Source organism: Aulostomus chinensis, chromosome 10 (assembly GCF_037954235.1).
Source record: "Aulostomus chinensis isolate RoL2024-O1b breed Wild chromosome 10, RoL_Achi_v1.0, whole genome shotgun sequence".
In the NCBI taxonomy this organism is placed as follows: Eukaryota; Metazoa; Chordata; class Actinopteri; order Syngnathiformes; family Aulostomidae; genus Aulostomus; species Aulostomus chinensis.
In genome coordinates this window covers 2252991-2266509 of record NC_141329.1, presented here as the reverse complement: position 1 = coordinate 2266509, position 13519 = coordinate 2252991, and the positions used below count along the sequence as shown (strand labels likewise).

Genomic DNA, 13519 nt, shown 5'->3' with positions numbered 1-13519 from the left:
GGCTGCCATGACGTCATGCGGCAGTGTCATCAGGCCACCAGGGGGACGGTGATGTCAGGAACTTCTTGCCTCTCACACTCTGACTCTTCTGACTCAGAGGATCAAACTGAGTCACTCAGACACAAGATCCCAGAAATGTGTAGCAAGGACGGACGCCATGGTCGGGGGGGGGGGGGGGGGCTGCAAATGGAAGGTGAAGATAATCTGTGTCAGGTTGAACCTCCTGGCTTCTCTTCCTCCAGCAGAGGACGATCTACCTGAAGGGGAGCACCAGGGTGCAGTCTGCAGCTTGGCCACACGGGGGCACTGCAGCATCTCACAAGTTTGATTCAACGGAAACCTGCAGGAACGAGGACTTTAAGCCCACGTTAATTCCAGTATAACAACACAGCAGCACATCCATAAAGGACCTGGACCAGGGCCGGACCAGCATCTGGACACAGATGTGTCTTCTCACATGATCTTATTTAACTGTTGCTTCCTTGCCAGGTTACTTTGTAACTTTCCTTTTAAAACAGCTATAAAGAGACCAGTTAGTGATGGAGGCAGGAGAACTTAGTTTAACTAGAAACTTCATCATCAAAATGATCAGCAGTGGAGTGACAGTCTCTGACCCTGATGTCTGATTTTATGATTCTAGTGAAATACGTGTCTGTACTTCATGTTCCTGTTCAATTATACTGAGATGAAACTTGTTTTGCGTCACAACTCCAAGGTCTTAATAAAACGAGGCCTTTCTTTTATTTTATTTAAATAAAAAACAGCTTCACATACACTTTCAAGTCATTACATTCTTAAATTAAACAGTCAATACATACAATCAACTTAAGACAAAATTATCAAAACAAAAACACAACATCACCACAAAGTTACGTTGCAATACCGATGTGCGTCGACACGCCGACCACCGCCAAGTACGATGTAACAAAATGCTAGTTTTCACTGATACAATGTTCAGTAAAAGAATGTAGTACTGTAGTATCTGGAGAGCCAGTGCAGTAGCTTCTGTAGTGTCTAGCTGACAGCGTGGAGCCCCAGTGTTACTACTTTGTTGCAAACCACCAACCAGCAGGTGATTCCAACTCCACCTGAAAGAGGAAAGGAGCGCCGTCAGCGGCTACGTCGGTACGGGTGGAAATACACTGACATCTACCACATGAAGACAACAATCAGAGGAAGACGCAGCTGTGTACACGGTATGTGAAGTATTCTGAACTTAGTCGTTTTAATGAAGTGTGTTGTAAACGTGTTTACACCTTAAAACTGCTTTGTGGCGCTGAGTCACACACTCAGTACGAACAGAGATGGCGGGGACAGGACGGGGCATGTGAACACAAACGTGGTAGGATATCCTAGAGGGAACATGCTAATCCAAAAACTGTCTCGCTGAGAGTAAGATCAAGAGTTGGTTATCGACGACCACGAGAATGTTGAGAGTGCACCATCAGTGTTTTTTTGGATGATGACGTCATCGTACAGAAGCAAGTTGATGTGACGTTTATATTTTGCTCAGACCGACAAACACACATAAACAAAGTGAGTTTGTAAGAGCAGACATTTTCCTCACGTCTAAAACATTTGCAAACGCTCATTGCTGATTGTAGCCTGTTCATAAACAACAGGCAGAAATGCAGCGGCCACCAGACCGCCACAGATGTCTTTAAAAAAAATGACGTGCCGATGTTATCAAGCATCTCTGGCGTGACGGGAGGAGCCCTGCGTGTACCGCAGTAATTTAATCGTGAACCAACTACAAATGAGAGCCGGATTACCCGCCACTCCGGTTGGGAAGGCCACCAGGCGCTCCACAGGGGCGATCCATCGGCTGGGGACCACCGTCACCGGGTCAGAGTAGTACTTCCAGATCAGGGAGATCATGAGAGCAGCCTGAGCAAGTGCACGCGCACACACACACACACACACGCACACGCACACGCACACAGCAACATCAGCAGCTGTGGTTGTCCTGTTCCAAGCAACGTTAACCTCACAACAGTTACCATCAATACGAAGGTTCAAATGCAAATGAAGAGAGAGGGAATACCAGATCCGTTCACAATGGAACCTTGATCATAACATCAAAATGAACGGGGCTCTGGTATCAATATCAGTATCAATATCAGTATTGATATCAGTATTGATATCAGTATTGATATCTAGATGTAAACGCAGACTAAGAACAACGTTGATCTCCACAGACCAACACGGGAACCTGCTCCCGTCAGACGTTCTGTTCCGCGTCTTCCTGTGTGTCTGGACTGCTTTGCACCAACCTGGAGGATATAGAAGACGATGTTCACAACCCACTTCATCTTGGCTTGTTGCGCCGTTCTTGATTTGACTGTAAATGAGAGGAAACACCGTACATCAGAACTTCCTGATCCTCAACTGGTGCCTGTTGGGCTGAGAGTCCTGTTTCATTTCCATTTTGTTCCACTTTATTTATAGAAAGCACGAGACGTTGATAGCACTTCTAATACCAGGATTTATAATTAATAACACTGCATGGTGCATTTTATAATAATGAAGCCAAAGCTGAAGCTAATCTGACAGCTGCTTAGTGCTGGTGAATCGATGTCTGTCTCTTAAGTTGATCCCTGCGTATCTGAAGCATGGAGAGAAGAGCCACAAGGGCCGCCATCCTCCTCACATCCGATGCTGTACCTCAGCGCTGCCAGCCAACAGAACTGTTCAGTGAGGGACGCGTGACTTTCAAGGGTGAAGCTATCGGTTAGCCTGCAGTCTGCAACAATTCTGATTAACAGCCGTGCCGTCCAAAACCCTTTCAGACCTTCTGTGGAGGTTTGGGACACTGACGTCTGCTCCATCACCTTCTGTGCTTCTTACCGTGTGTTTTCAGCCTGTCCGTCATCTTGTTAATCTTGCGCTCTAATCTGGCGTACCGAGCAAACTCATCCATCATGCTAATGGAGGACTGCTCCTTCTTCATCTCCTGGATTTCTGCCCTCATCTCATTCTCCTGCTCGGCATCTTTCTGCACCATCTTCGACAACTGGAGAGACAAAAGCAGCCGTTACAGCGAGGACAGGGGGTTCTGTCTGAGTGACTTCTGCACCTCCAGACAGTGATGAGGCGGAAACAAATCATTCCTCGATGTTCCAGGGAGACCTGATGACCAGGATGGAACATCACTCGTGAAGTTGGTTCTAAGGTGACTGATGGTGTAAACTCTTACACTCTTACTCTTCCTTGACAGCAGGTTCCACTCATTCACTCATCTGATTCTTGTGTGTGGTTCAGTGCTGGTTGGAGCTTCCGGGGGTCAAATTCGTAATAACGATGTTAATTCCGTGTTAGACGAAAGTAAACCTGATTCAGGTGGAGCCAACAACTTGAATGACTGCCTGCTAATGTGCACGTTACACAGTAACACTGCGTGGAACGGTAGTGGTTATTACTTACGAAAGAGGAGATGCTCGGCAGAAGAGTTTTCATGAGGTTGCACAGAAAAACCGACAACAGTACCAGAAACCAGGCGTAGCCAGCCGCCATCTTTCCTCCGCGTTGGACGACTTCTTCTTCTTCGTCTTCCTTTTCCTTCTTCTTCTTCACGTTTTTTCTCCTGTTTCTCGCTCGCTCCTTTGTCTTCTTCTTCTACTCACGATCCTCCATTTAAATCAAGTATACCGCCACCTGCTGGAGCAGAACCCTCCATCGCCTCACCGCCACCCAGCAAACGCACACGTCCCGGAAAAAACAGATTTATATCTTTGAATGGCTTCTCAGTTGTTTGGCTCGGAGACTCCGAACCACCATAATAGGAGACATGCGTTTTAATACCTCCTATATTTTAATTTCAATGTTTTTTTAAATGACTTTTTTCAATGCAAACGTCTGCCTCTGATATTTTTATATATCAAAAACACATTTATCTTATCGTTAGTTTCCTCGTTGTGTGGCCTAGAGACTCCAGCTCGGTTCCATTTATTAGCACTGGACTGAGATAATAGGAAACACTTTTTGTTGATCGCATTTTGCCTCCTCCTGTATTTAATATGAATATTTTGATGGCCTATCTACCAAAGGACTGGACATGAAAGATGCTCCTCTTACGAATACCTCATGGAGTCTCCCTTCTTCAGCGGAATCCTGTATCCCATCAGCAAGGATCGCTCACCTGCTTAGCAGTCACCTGGGATGACGACGGTTCATGGAGGCAAGCCAACTGCAAACTCTACCATCCCGCGACGGACGTCACGGTAGGTCACGTCACCGGGTGGAAGAATTGGATTTTTTTTTTTTTTTTAATGATAGAGAAAAATTCAGTCAATCAGCCAATATTTGTTTTAAATGGTCCCTCAAATGTGGTTATAAAAACTTATGGAGACTTAAGGAGACAATTCAGATCAGTAAAAAGAACTATGTCCTCTATTCGAAGTGTAGTACTCATAGTGATACTGGGGTTTTACACAAAATTTTGTGGTATGAGAAACAGCTATGGATTTACATCGAATTTTTTACAGAAAATACGAGATGCAATATAAAAGAAGTGTGTACTATTATCCAAGTGTAGTACTTATATTTGATAGTAATTTAGCGATAAAGAATTAAAAAAAATAAAAGCAGTATTTATACATACCGCATGTGGGAGTCAGACGCTCACATTAAGATATCACTATTAATATTTTAATAAAAAGGGATGCGTCACATGATACCTTGATAAATCCCAGCATGCCTGACAGCTTCTCCAACAATAAAGCAATGCAGACGGCAGACAGGGAAATACAACATTCAAGGCTTCTGCATGAATTCTTCTTTTATATATTATCCATTTATATAATTGCCATGGGTTTTTTTCTTCTCAATTTCCTTTTTTTTTTTTTTTTTTTTTTTTTTTTTGCACACACCCTGGGAACAAGTCATGAGAGTTGTCTGATTGGCACTCAGTCCTGTCCACACAGGTAAGTTGCTATGGTTCAAAAATGTGTTGCCTCGACCTGAAAGCCAATCACTGGACGCAAGGGGCGGGGGATAGCGCTTCCTGCTAGATTGGTAGGATAAGACATGAATTGCACTGGAAAGGAGACCCAATCCGGTTAGAGCTGGTTCTGGTACTGGGTCGGACGTTTATGTGAAGTTATACAGACTACTGCGGAGGTGTAGGCTGAAGTAGGTGTGGGTCTGACTTCATCTAGTTTCCTAAAACTGTGAAAGGCTGCATTGTTCCTGGTATCTCGACCGAACTGCCGAAACAACAATGGTTAGAAGAAAGGTAAGTTGTGGAGGAAGAAAAAAAATCTGATCTTGAATATAAACTTGAAAGAAAAGCGTATTATAAATGAGCTGTAATGTAGGATTAAACGTGCCTGCCAGCTGCAGGGCTGCATGTGTGTGCGCGGCGACGGCGGCGTGTCCGAGCGTGGACACGAAGTCCTGTTCGGCTCTGCGTCGTCGACCCTGTTGATTCAGGGAAGTGGCGCCTTTTTACTTGGTCCAGTGCGGCGTGGTTTTTAACCCAGCAAGTTTGTAGGCTCCCTTCCGGTGCCGCCGTGCGCTATTTCGACTGTGAAAACAGGAATGTGGCTGTGTGGTGAAGTCGTCTTTGCTGCGTAACGAGATCAAACAAAGGGGTGTAACCACCGTCGATGCACAGGTTGCCGTTTGAAAATCTCTGGAGCGAACGCCGCTGGACGCCTCAACTTGTGCGGATTGCGTAAGGCGCTATTAATGCAACTGTTTGCGCTCGGGATGTGTCGAGTTATTGGAGTTAGAAGGCACAGAATCGGTATTTTGACCTCTATCCTGCGCGTCCCGGTGCGCGTCACCCTTGAGGTGCACAGTCCTTTCTTAAGGAGCGTCATCATGGCAGCTGGTTCTTTGTAAAGACAGAGACGCACGTACAAGCACATTAGAGGCTTTTTGTGGGCTCCTCGCTGCCGGGGCACGGAGGAGCGCGTGTGGAGGTGGGGCGACCCGACTTCTCAAAGTAGCTCCGGCGGCGTGCTTTCGCCGCTAAAACGCTTCTGTCGTCAATAATGTGCCGCGTTGCTTGGTGACGATTGAGTTCCAACAAGAGGATTATTGATTTGGTGAATTATTACGTTTTGATACGCGTCGTCCTCCCCTCCCCACTGAGGAGATTGCATAATTTTATATTGTGACTTAAGGGGAGGGAGAGGTGCCCATCCCCCCTTTGCATACACACCCACTTTCGCTCCCTCATGAATGGTTGTTGTTCCTGCCTTATTAATCTCTCTCGCTCTCTCTCTCTCAGGCTGACGCTGGGGCAGATGGAGATGCAAAGGCGCCAGAGGTTGGTTGATAGGGGATGTTTCTTTATTTGGCTCAACAGCCTCGTTTTTTGTTTTTGTTTTTTCTGTATTTGTTGTTGTTGTTGTTGTTGTTGTTTTTGTGGCGGACCGACCAGCCTGATGACAGCATACAGCAGCCTGGAGCCCGGCTGTACTCCAAGAGCTCAATAGATTAGGAGTGCTTCACTAGAGGCTGAAATAAGTAACATAGGTTCTGAGACGAATGCACACAGATCAAGAGAAGAGGAATACTGAGGCCATGAATCAAATAAAACAATAAAACCTTGATTGGAGTTGAAGAGCCTGGATTGGCCTCCCAGGCCCGCTCCAGTCGGTTTGATGCAGCGACTCAGGATGAGTGGTTGTTTCTGATCTGGCGGCGTGAGCGGTGGGCTTCTCTTAGTGTTTTGGAAATGGAGAGGTTTTTTGTTTTTGGTTTTTTTTTTTTCATATTTCCCTTTTGTTGATGTGTTTTTCAGTATAAACTTTTCAAACATGATATCGGCTGGATCTGTCAGGGAAAAAAATCAATTTTCATGCCTCCTTTATGGCCACTTTAAAATAAAGGACAATTAAAATGATGAAACAAAGCACACATAAATAGATTATGAATTATTGACCACATCCAGTCTGTGATAAAACAGCACAATGAAATACGTCGACTGTGTCGGGGAGCCTGCTCCAGCACGCTGAGCTATTCCAGGGAAAGTATCTGCCAAATTAACCCTGACGAGCAACAGCGGGTGCGAGCCGATCCGCCTCTCCGGATGAGGGAGCCATCGCCGTGTTTCAGGGCTGCGCATTTTTGTGTCCAAATATTTTCACTGATGTTGAGATTGTTTGTTGCGAAAGTAATTAGAACGTTCGGGATGTTTTCTTGCGCCTGTAACATTCCTCTGCAGCATCTCGGTATTTCATTTAAAATGATCCTCCGGCACATTTAGCTTCTGGAATCAGCAGGTCGTCACCGTTGTGATCGGCTGTCCTGCGATATTTCAGGGATGGACTTCGGTTGTGGTGGTCGGTTAGTTTGACAGAGCTCTGTCCATCAATCTGTACCATAAAGGGCTTCACAAAAATCGAGCACAGGGATAAAACGTCCAACCCAGCAAACAATCGTACAAGTAAAACAAAGTCTAGTTTAAAAGCGCACGCATCAGCAGATTAACAACTGCTTTTTTTGTGTGTTTGTTTTCCTGGGAGAGAGAGAAAAATCTTTTTGTTTTGTGGCTGCTAATTGGTCCTGCGGGTGAAGCAATGGGCTGGTAATCTTTAAAAGAAAATACCTGAATACTTGAAGATACTGAGCTTGTAAGGATGGTGGTGTTCTGTAGTACCAGAACAAGGACTCAGGCTTGGGCTGGAGCTGTTCTGCCTCCAGAGGGCGCTATTCATCAAGCAGCCTCTGTGGTCTCCACTCCAATCTGCAGTTTGGTGCTGTCAGTTCCGCTCATCTCTGTGGTTATGAGTGTCTCGGATAAAAGTTTCTATTTGTTTTGCTGCGTGTGGTTCTTTTTAATGAAAATCTCCCTCCACCGATGTACATGTAGGTAATAAAAAAAAACGTGAAAAATTTACTGTGAGATTTGAAAAAAATAACTCCCACTGAGGTGTGCAGCCTTGCCAGTGTGAGGTGTGTGGTCACTGGTGATCATTTAGCAGTGAGTAAAAAATGTGTTCAGGGCTGCAGTGGCGCAGGATCTTAGAGGAAAATACTGATATGAGACAGTAAGGAACTCCACGATCAACATCTGGACAGAAAGATTTTTTCAGCTCATTCTGTAAATTCACATTGATTTCTTTTGCCATGACCCCATAAATGCAGATATCAAACACCGAAGATATGTAAAGAACTGGTTTTGAGGCCTGCAGCTGGTAGAATAAATCTCCAGAATCAATATGTCTTCATCAATATCCTTGTTTCAACAACGACTCGGATGTAGACTCCAGTTACCTTCGTCTGTGATTACACCAGTGAGCTGAAATAATACAATTTGCTCGGAATTTAATAATTTCAGAGAATTTATTTCCTGAATTGTTCTTTACATAGAAACATGATAATGTATACCGAAGGATGGGACGTTGCACTCCAGCACATTTGCCTGTGACGAGCCAGTATCGTCGGCTGCGGTCTCGTATTCTACTTTTAGACTCAAATCTTTGTCGTCCATCAGTTAAGAACATTGAAGTGGAGTAAATAACATGAGGTCTAATGTTTATTGACGTGTTTGCCAAAGCTTCTGGAATCCTCCACCCTGCCACAGCAAGACTCCGCGTCAGATTTAATTTTATTTGTTCAGTTCAGTGTCTCAGGGGGTTTATAGCATCATTCATCATTAGACCCAGGAGTCAGACAAGGAAAGTCCTCATAATATAATTCTCAACTGGGGGAAACTGTTATAAGCCTCAGGAAAAGCAGCAGAGGAGGGGGTTCCTATTCCAGGACGGACAGGAAACGGATGACATGTGAGAACAAGCAGAGACGGCACGCATGACAGTATCGGAAAAACAGGATGAGGTTTATAAATGCGCTAGATAAGGATGTGCTTGAACATTTTAATGAAGTAAACTCCTTCAATAATCATGTTCATACATTTTATTAACAGTTTTGTCTGTCATTGTCGCATTTCTCAATTCTTTTGAGCAAATTAACAGTTGTTTTATTTCTCATGCAGGCCAAGAGAAGGTCTAACAGATTGTCGTTAGGCGTAAGTGTCCCTTTAATACATCAGGATTTGACTCTCTGTATTCTGTTGGTGTAGCATGATAATCATATTTTGTGTGTGTCACAGAGAGAGCAGCCTAAAGCAGAACCGCAAGAGAAGACAAAGGTAAAACCTTCAAGGGCGCTAAAGCACCAGATGCATCCTATGTGAGCCTCATCACTCTGATCTGCTTATCTGCCCGTGCGTGATTTGCCTCTCGCTTTGTCTTTGACGCCACAGGCAACTCCCAAGAACAAAAAGGTGAAAGAGGCAGCAAAGCCCAAGTCAGAGGAGGAGAAGAAAGAAGAAGTACCTGAGCCTGAGCCAGAACCAGAGGCCTCCGCTGAAAATGGAGAGGCTAAAGCTGAGGAGGTAACGCAACCATGTGTCCACACAGCTCTGACTTGGGGAGTTCATGGTACGCTATGGCTGCAGCTCAGCCAAAAGTACCAGGAACTTCACTGCAAGGAACTAAAAGGTTCCTGTGGCCCACTGTTGTCTGCGTTTCCACTGCAGCCGGACGTTCTGGGAAGATTGTGCTGGTTAGGTAGATGACGTGTGTTTAGCGTGTTCAATTCTGTCACGGTACTAATGCCATGCTATTGTTAACCTACACTGAAACTAATTTTGGTTATGCTAACTGCTACCAGTGTGGAACAGTGTTGGCATGTGTCGATTCCATCCTTGGTCGGCCATTTATCATCATAGATCGTGTTGCGGTGACCCGAAACCCGAGGGTTCTGTTTTTAATGCGCTTTAATGTCCAGAAGCAGCAGGCCTAGCAGAGCTTGTTGCTGTAGAGGCTACCGCTAATGTTAGCATCCTGACACTTGTGGGGGAAAAAAGCAGTGAGCTTGTTCCTGCAGGCTAAATTAGGCAGGTGAAACTAAATGCTGCGAGCACTCAACCAGTCAGAAATATTTAGCTAGCCACACCCCAATGGTTCCTCTGTTAAATGACAAAAAGAACACATGGATCACACAGAACGTAACCCTGGCAATCGGTGGGTGTGTTGATGAAAGTATGGAGGAGGAGGTATGTCCCCTTAATGCTGGTGGTAAATCAGTTTCCTTCTTAATGACCTTCTGTGTCACCTACTGCACTCGTGCTGGGCGGTGTCACCAGTGAAACATTGCCACTGGACTGTATAAAGAAAAGTTGACAACTTTGCAGTGCTGTATGTCTCCTCTTCACTCCAGAAATTCCACTGCGGCGCCTGTGGAACACGAGCAGAGAGCTTAGACCGAGTGAGTGAGTCCGCTCTCAGTCGGACGAATGCGTTGACGTGAATTCTAAAAGTTCCGGTTTTAGTCGGACTCCCACAAGTTATCGACTTTGGTCGCTCATGAATTCCGAAGTGCAACAATGTGAACATCAGTGGGATGTGAAAGTGCGACAGTGGAGGTCAAACCCGGCTGCCAACGACGTCCTCAGCCTCTCGCTCGTAATTCATGCAAACTCCAGAAACGCGAGCGCAGGGAGTTTTTCATGCTGCACATAAGAGATACGGATATAAAAGAAAACACAAACGCGTATCTCGCTGTGATGCTCGTGCTGCACGACACTCCGACCTCTCACACATGCTATTTGTTTGCGCTGCACCTGTGTTAAAGCCATTGTTTAATCCTCCAGCAGGCTGCTCCAGAAGAAGAGGAGGAGGAGGAAGAAGAAGAGAAAGAGGACAAAGCTGAAGAAGAGGAAAAAGCTGCAGAGTAGTAACACCCTAAACTCACTTGCCGGAGCTCCCTGAACCTCCTTTCTTGTACAGTGCAGAGAATATTTTTTATCTGCTATTTTATTAAGAAAGCAATGTTTTTAGGGATATGAATGCAGAATGCATCAAAAAATACTACAAATTTCATTCAGTTTCATGGCTTCTGTGAAGGGAAAGTTTTTCGTTGGGGTTTTTTTTTTTTTTTTCCATTGTATTTTTCTCTCTCTCTTCATCTCCAGCTTGTTATTTCGCTTCTAGGTTGTAGTTTTCTACGTGACATGTAGCCATGCCTTTATCAGGAATTTGATGTTCAACTCTGGGAGTTTACCTGAGACCTCTGGAGGGATTTTGTAACCTTACTGTTTTTAAAATTCAATACATTGTTATACTTCTGTGTTTGATAGGGATCTGAATGATTTACTTGTGTTCTACGATATGTAACTTGTAGTTAACCATGTCCACTTAAATCCTGTTCATCAGTACTGGAATTGTTTGGCTTTATTTTTATTTTTTCTCTCCCCCCTTTTGTGGCATTATAACATGTAAAACTGCAGTTAAACTGCTTTGCCCCCTCTCAGTCACAATGTTGCATTTTCCATGTGTAGTCGGTCATTGATGGTACATATGAGGACAGTTGCTGCTCTCAGGTACGCTCAAACGACACAAATCTCGCTAACTGTATTGTCACCAAAGTCGATGTATATGAATTCCACAAAAGTGGGCGTATTCATTGTGGTTTGGCATGTCCGTACCACTGTAAAGTTTCTTCGGTTTTAATTCAGTTTCCTCCTTGTTTTTTGATATTAACGGTATAAAATGCCAATTAAACTGGGTTTTTCTCTGAAGTGTTCTGGGTTTAATGGGTTATGTGTAGTCTTGCTGTCTGTGGATCACGTTTGGTGCACTGGTCGGTGGGTAGAGAAGGTAATAACTTGCAGTTCTATTAGGATTTGATATGTTTTTGTTTACATGGATGGAGGCAGTAAGAACTGCTCTTCTCGTCTGTAGACTAAAACCTGGGACACCTGCAGGTGGTAAATATTGGTTAAACTGTAAAACGTATTCAGGTAAATGCGCCTGTAATCTCTGCTCTCGTTGGTGTCTTTCAAACTGTTTGTGCTTGTCTAGTTAGAAATCTTGATTTGATAGAAAATTATTACAAACTTGGATCAGTTTGTGGAGTTTTGACTCGTTGGCTTGGTGCTTAGACTGTTTGACTTGATTTACTCTGGAATCCAGCGACAGCTTTCACTCGTCCTTTGCGGATCAACAAGTAAATTCACGTTTTTATTTGACACAACGTTATAAATTGGGGGCTCTCAATCTTTTCTACTTGAGGCCTTAGAACCCCAAATTATTTTTGCTAGATTGTTTTATTTTAAATCAATAATCAGAAAAAAAAAATCCCAACACCATCACCCGAGTTGTATAAACGGGTTCCCCTGAATTTACAAATACAATAAAGAAAACTGGTTAGCTAAAAATAATGGCTGTGCCCCCCAGGAGCTTCTCAATGATCGGGGGCGCCGCAACCACCGTTGCCAAACGGAGCCTCTGAAATTGATGTTTGAAGACGGAGCTTTACAGTGCCAATAATGAGTTGTTTTCATAAAACTATGGTTTGAGAACACACACACCTCTCCATCATAACTGCAGTGACCTTTAACTTGAATGAGCCTCACCACCACCCCTGTTCAAAAAAACCGATGCTCAAACCAAGTGGTCCCTGTGACGCATGGTCACAGGTGGTGAACCTCAGTGGATGGAACTGCGGCTGGACTATGAGGATTTCAAATAAAGTTGTCTCTTCTTGAATATTTCATCCGTTTTCTATACCACTTATCTGTTAAGGGCCATGGGGGTGGAGCCTATCGCAGCTGACGTGGGGTTCACCTTGGACAGGTCGCCAGTCCGTCACAGGGCCATCGGGAGCAATTAGGGGTTCAGTATCTTGCTCAAGGACACTTGGACGTGGTCACCGGGGGAAGTGGGGATCGAACCAGCGGCCCTTAGGTTGCTGGACGACCACTCTACCTCCCAGCCAAGCTGCCTCTGTGCATATAACATTTAATTTAAAAGAATATTTCCAAGCCTGAACTAAACTCAAGGTTGATTTATCAACGGTTTCTGGAGCTTTCGTCTGGTTCTCTGCATTCTGTACAAACCAAAGTCGTTCTTGAGGTCTAATTTTCATCACAAAAATGTTTCACAGCAAAAGAGGAGACCAACATGCGCATTGTTGTGTACATCAACAAATGATTTTAATCCTCGCGTAACCTTGCAGATTAATCACGAATCCTCTAGGGGTCCAAAATCTCTGGCCAGGAACCACAGAACCTGAATGGAGTATATTGCATTGTGTATTTTGATTTTCTTCTTATTGAGAGTTTCATTTATTTCTTTTTTGGATTATATCAGATGCTCTATCTTCATAAGGTATCCATTGTGTGTTAAAAATTCATTTAATTAAAAAAAAAGAATGCCAATTTGTTTTAAATCTCTTCAATTTGTAAGTGAGAGGCCAGAGCTTTTGTTGGCTTCTGTCTTTGATTTTTTTTCCTTCGAGATATCATTAGGAAACACGATCATATGTATGTTTTTGAGTTTGAACTCAGTCAAAATTTCGAAAAATAGTTCAACATTTTCCAAAAACAAACATACATATTATTTGGAATGATCTATTATGAAAATTGTATCAGATGTTTGATAATTCATTAACATTTACATGCTCTGGATAAACACACAACATCATACAGTTTGCGAGATATAACCTTATTATGACTGCTCGCCAATAGCCTTTAAAAATCTATCAAATTACTGAGTTATTA

General features: G+C 43.9%; 2 protein-coding genes across 3 annotated transcripts; one reads left to right on the top strand and one right to left on the bottom strand.

Moving 5' to 3' along the window:
• Positions 1-726: 726 nt before the first annotated feature.
• get1 (guided entry of tail-anchored proteins factor 1) lies at positions 727-4185 on the bottom strand. Its single transcript, XM_086215067.1, has 5 exons — positions 3424-4185; positions 2848-3013; positions 2274-2341; positions 1773-1887; positions 727-1088 (listed from the first exon to the last, which is right to left on the bottom strand). The coding sequence occupies exons 1-5, from the start codon at positions 3511-3513 to the stop codon at positions 1015-1017; spliced, it is 513 nt and encodes a 170-aa protein (XP_086071193.1). The 5' UTR covers positions 3514-4185; the 3' UTR covers positions 727-1014.
• An 824-nt stretch (positions 4186-5009) lies between these two features.
• On the top strand, positions 5010-11536 carry LOC147254052 (uncharacterized). 2 transcript variants are annotated; one of them, XM_086215496.1, is made up of 6 exons: positions 5010-5233; positions 6236-6274; positions 8948-8980; positions 9065-9103; positions 9218-9349; positions 10613-11536. In XM_086215496.1, exons 1-6 carry the CDS (start codon positions 5219-5221, stop codon positions 10691-10693), a joined length of 339 nt encoding a protein of 112 aa, XP_086071622.1. In that variant the 5' UTR covers positions 5010-5218; the 3' UTR covers positions 10694-11536. The 2 variants fall into 2 exon arrangements, with proteins under 2 accessions (XP_086071622.1, XP_086071621.1); XM_086215495.1 differs by having other exon boundaries at positions 5021-5233; positions 10610-11536.
• Positions 11537-13519: the final 1983 nt, after the last annotated feature.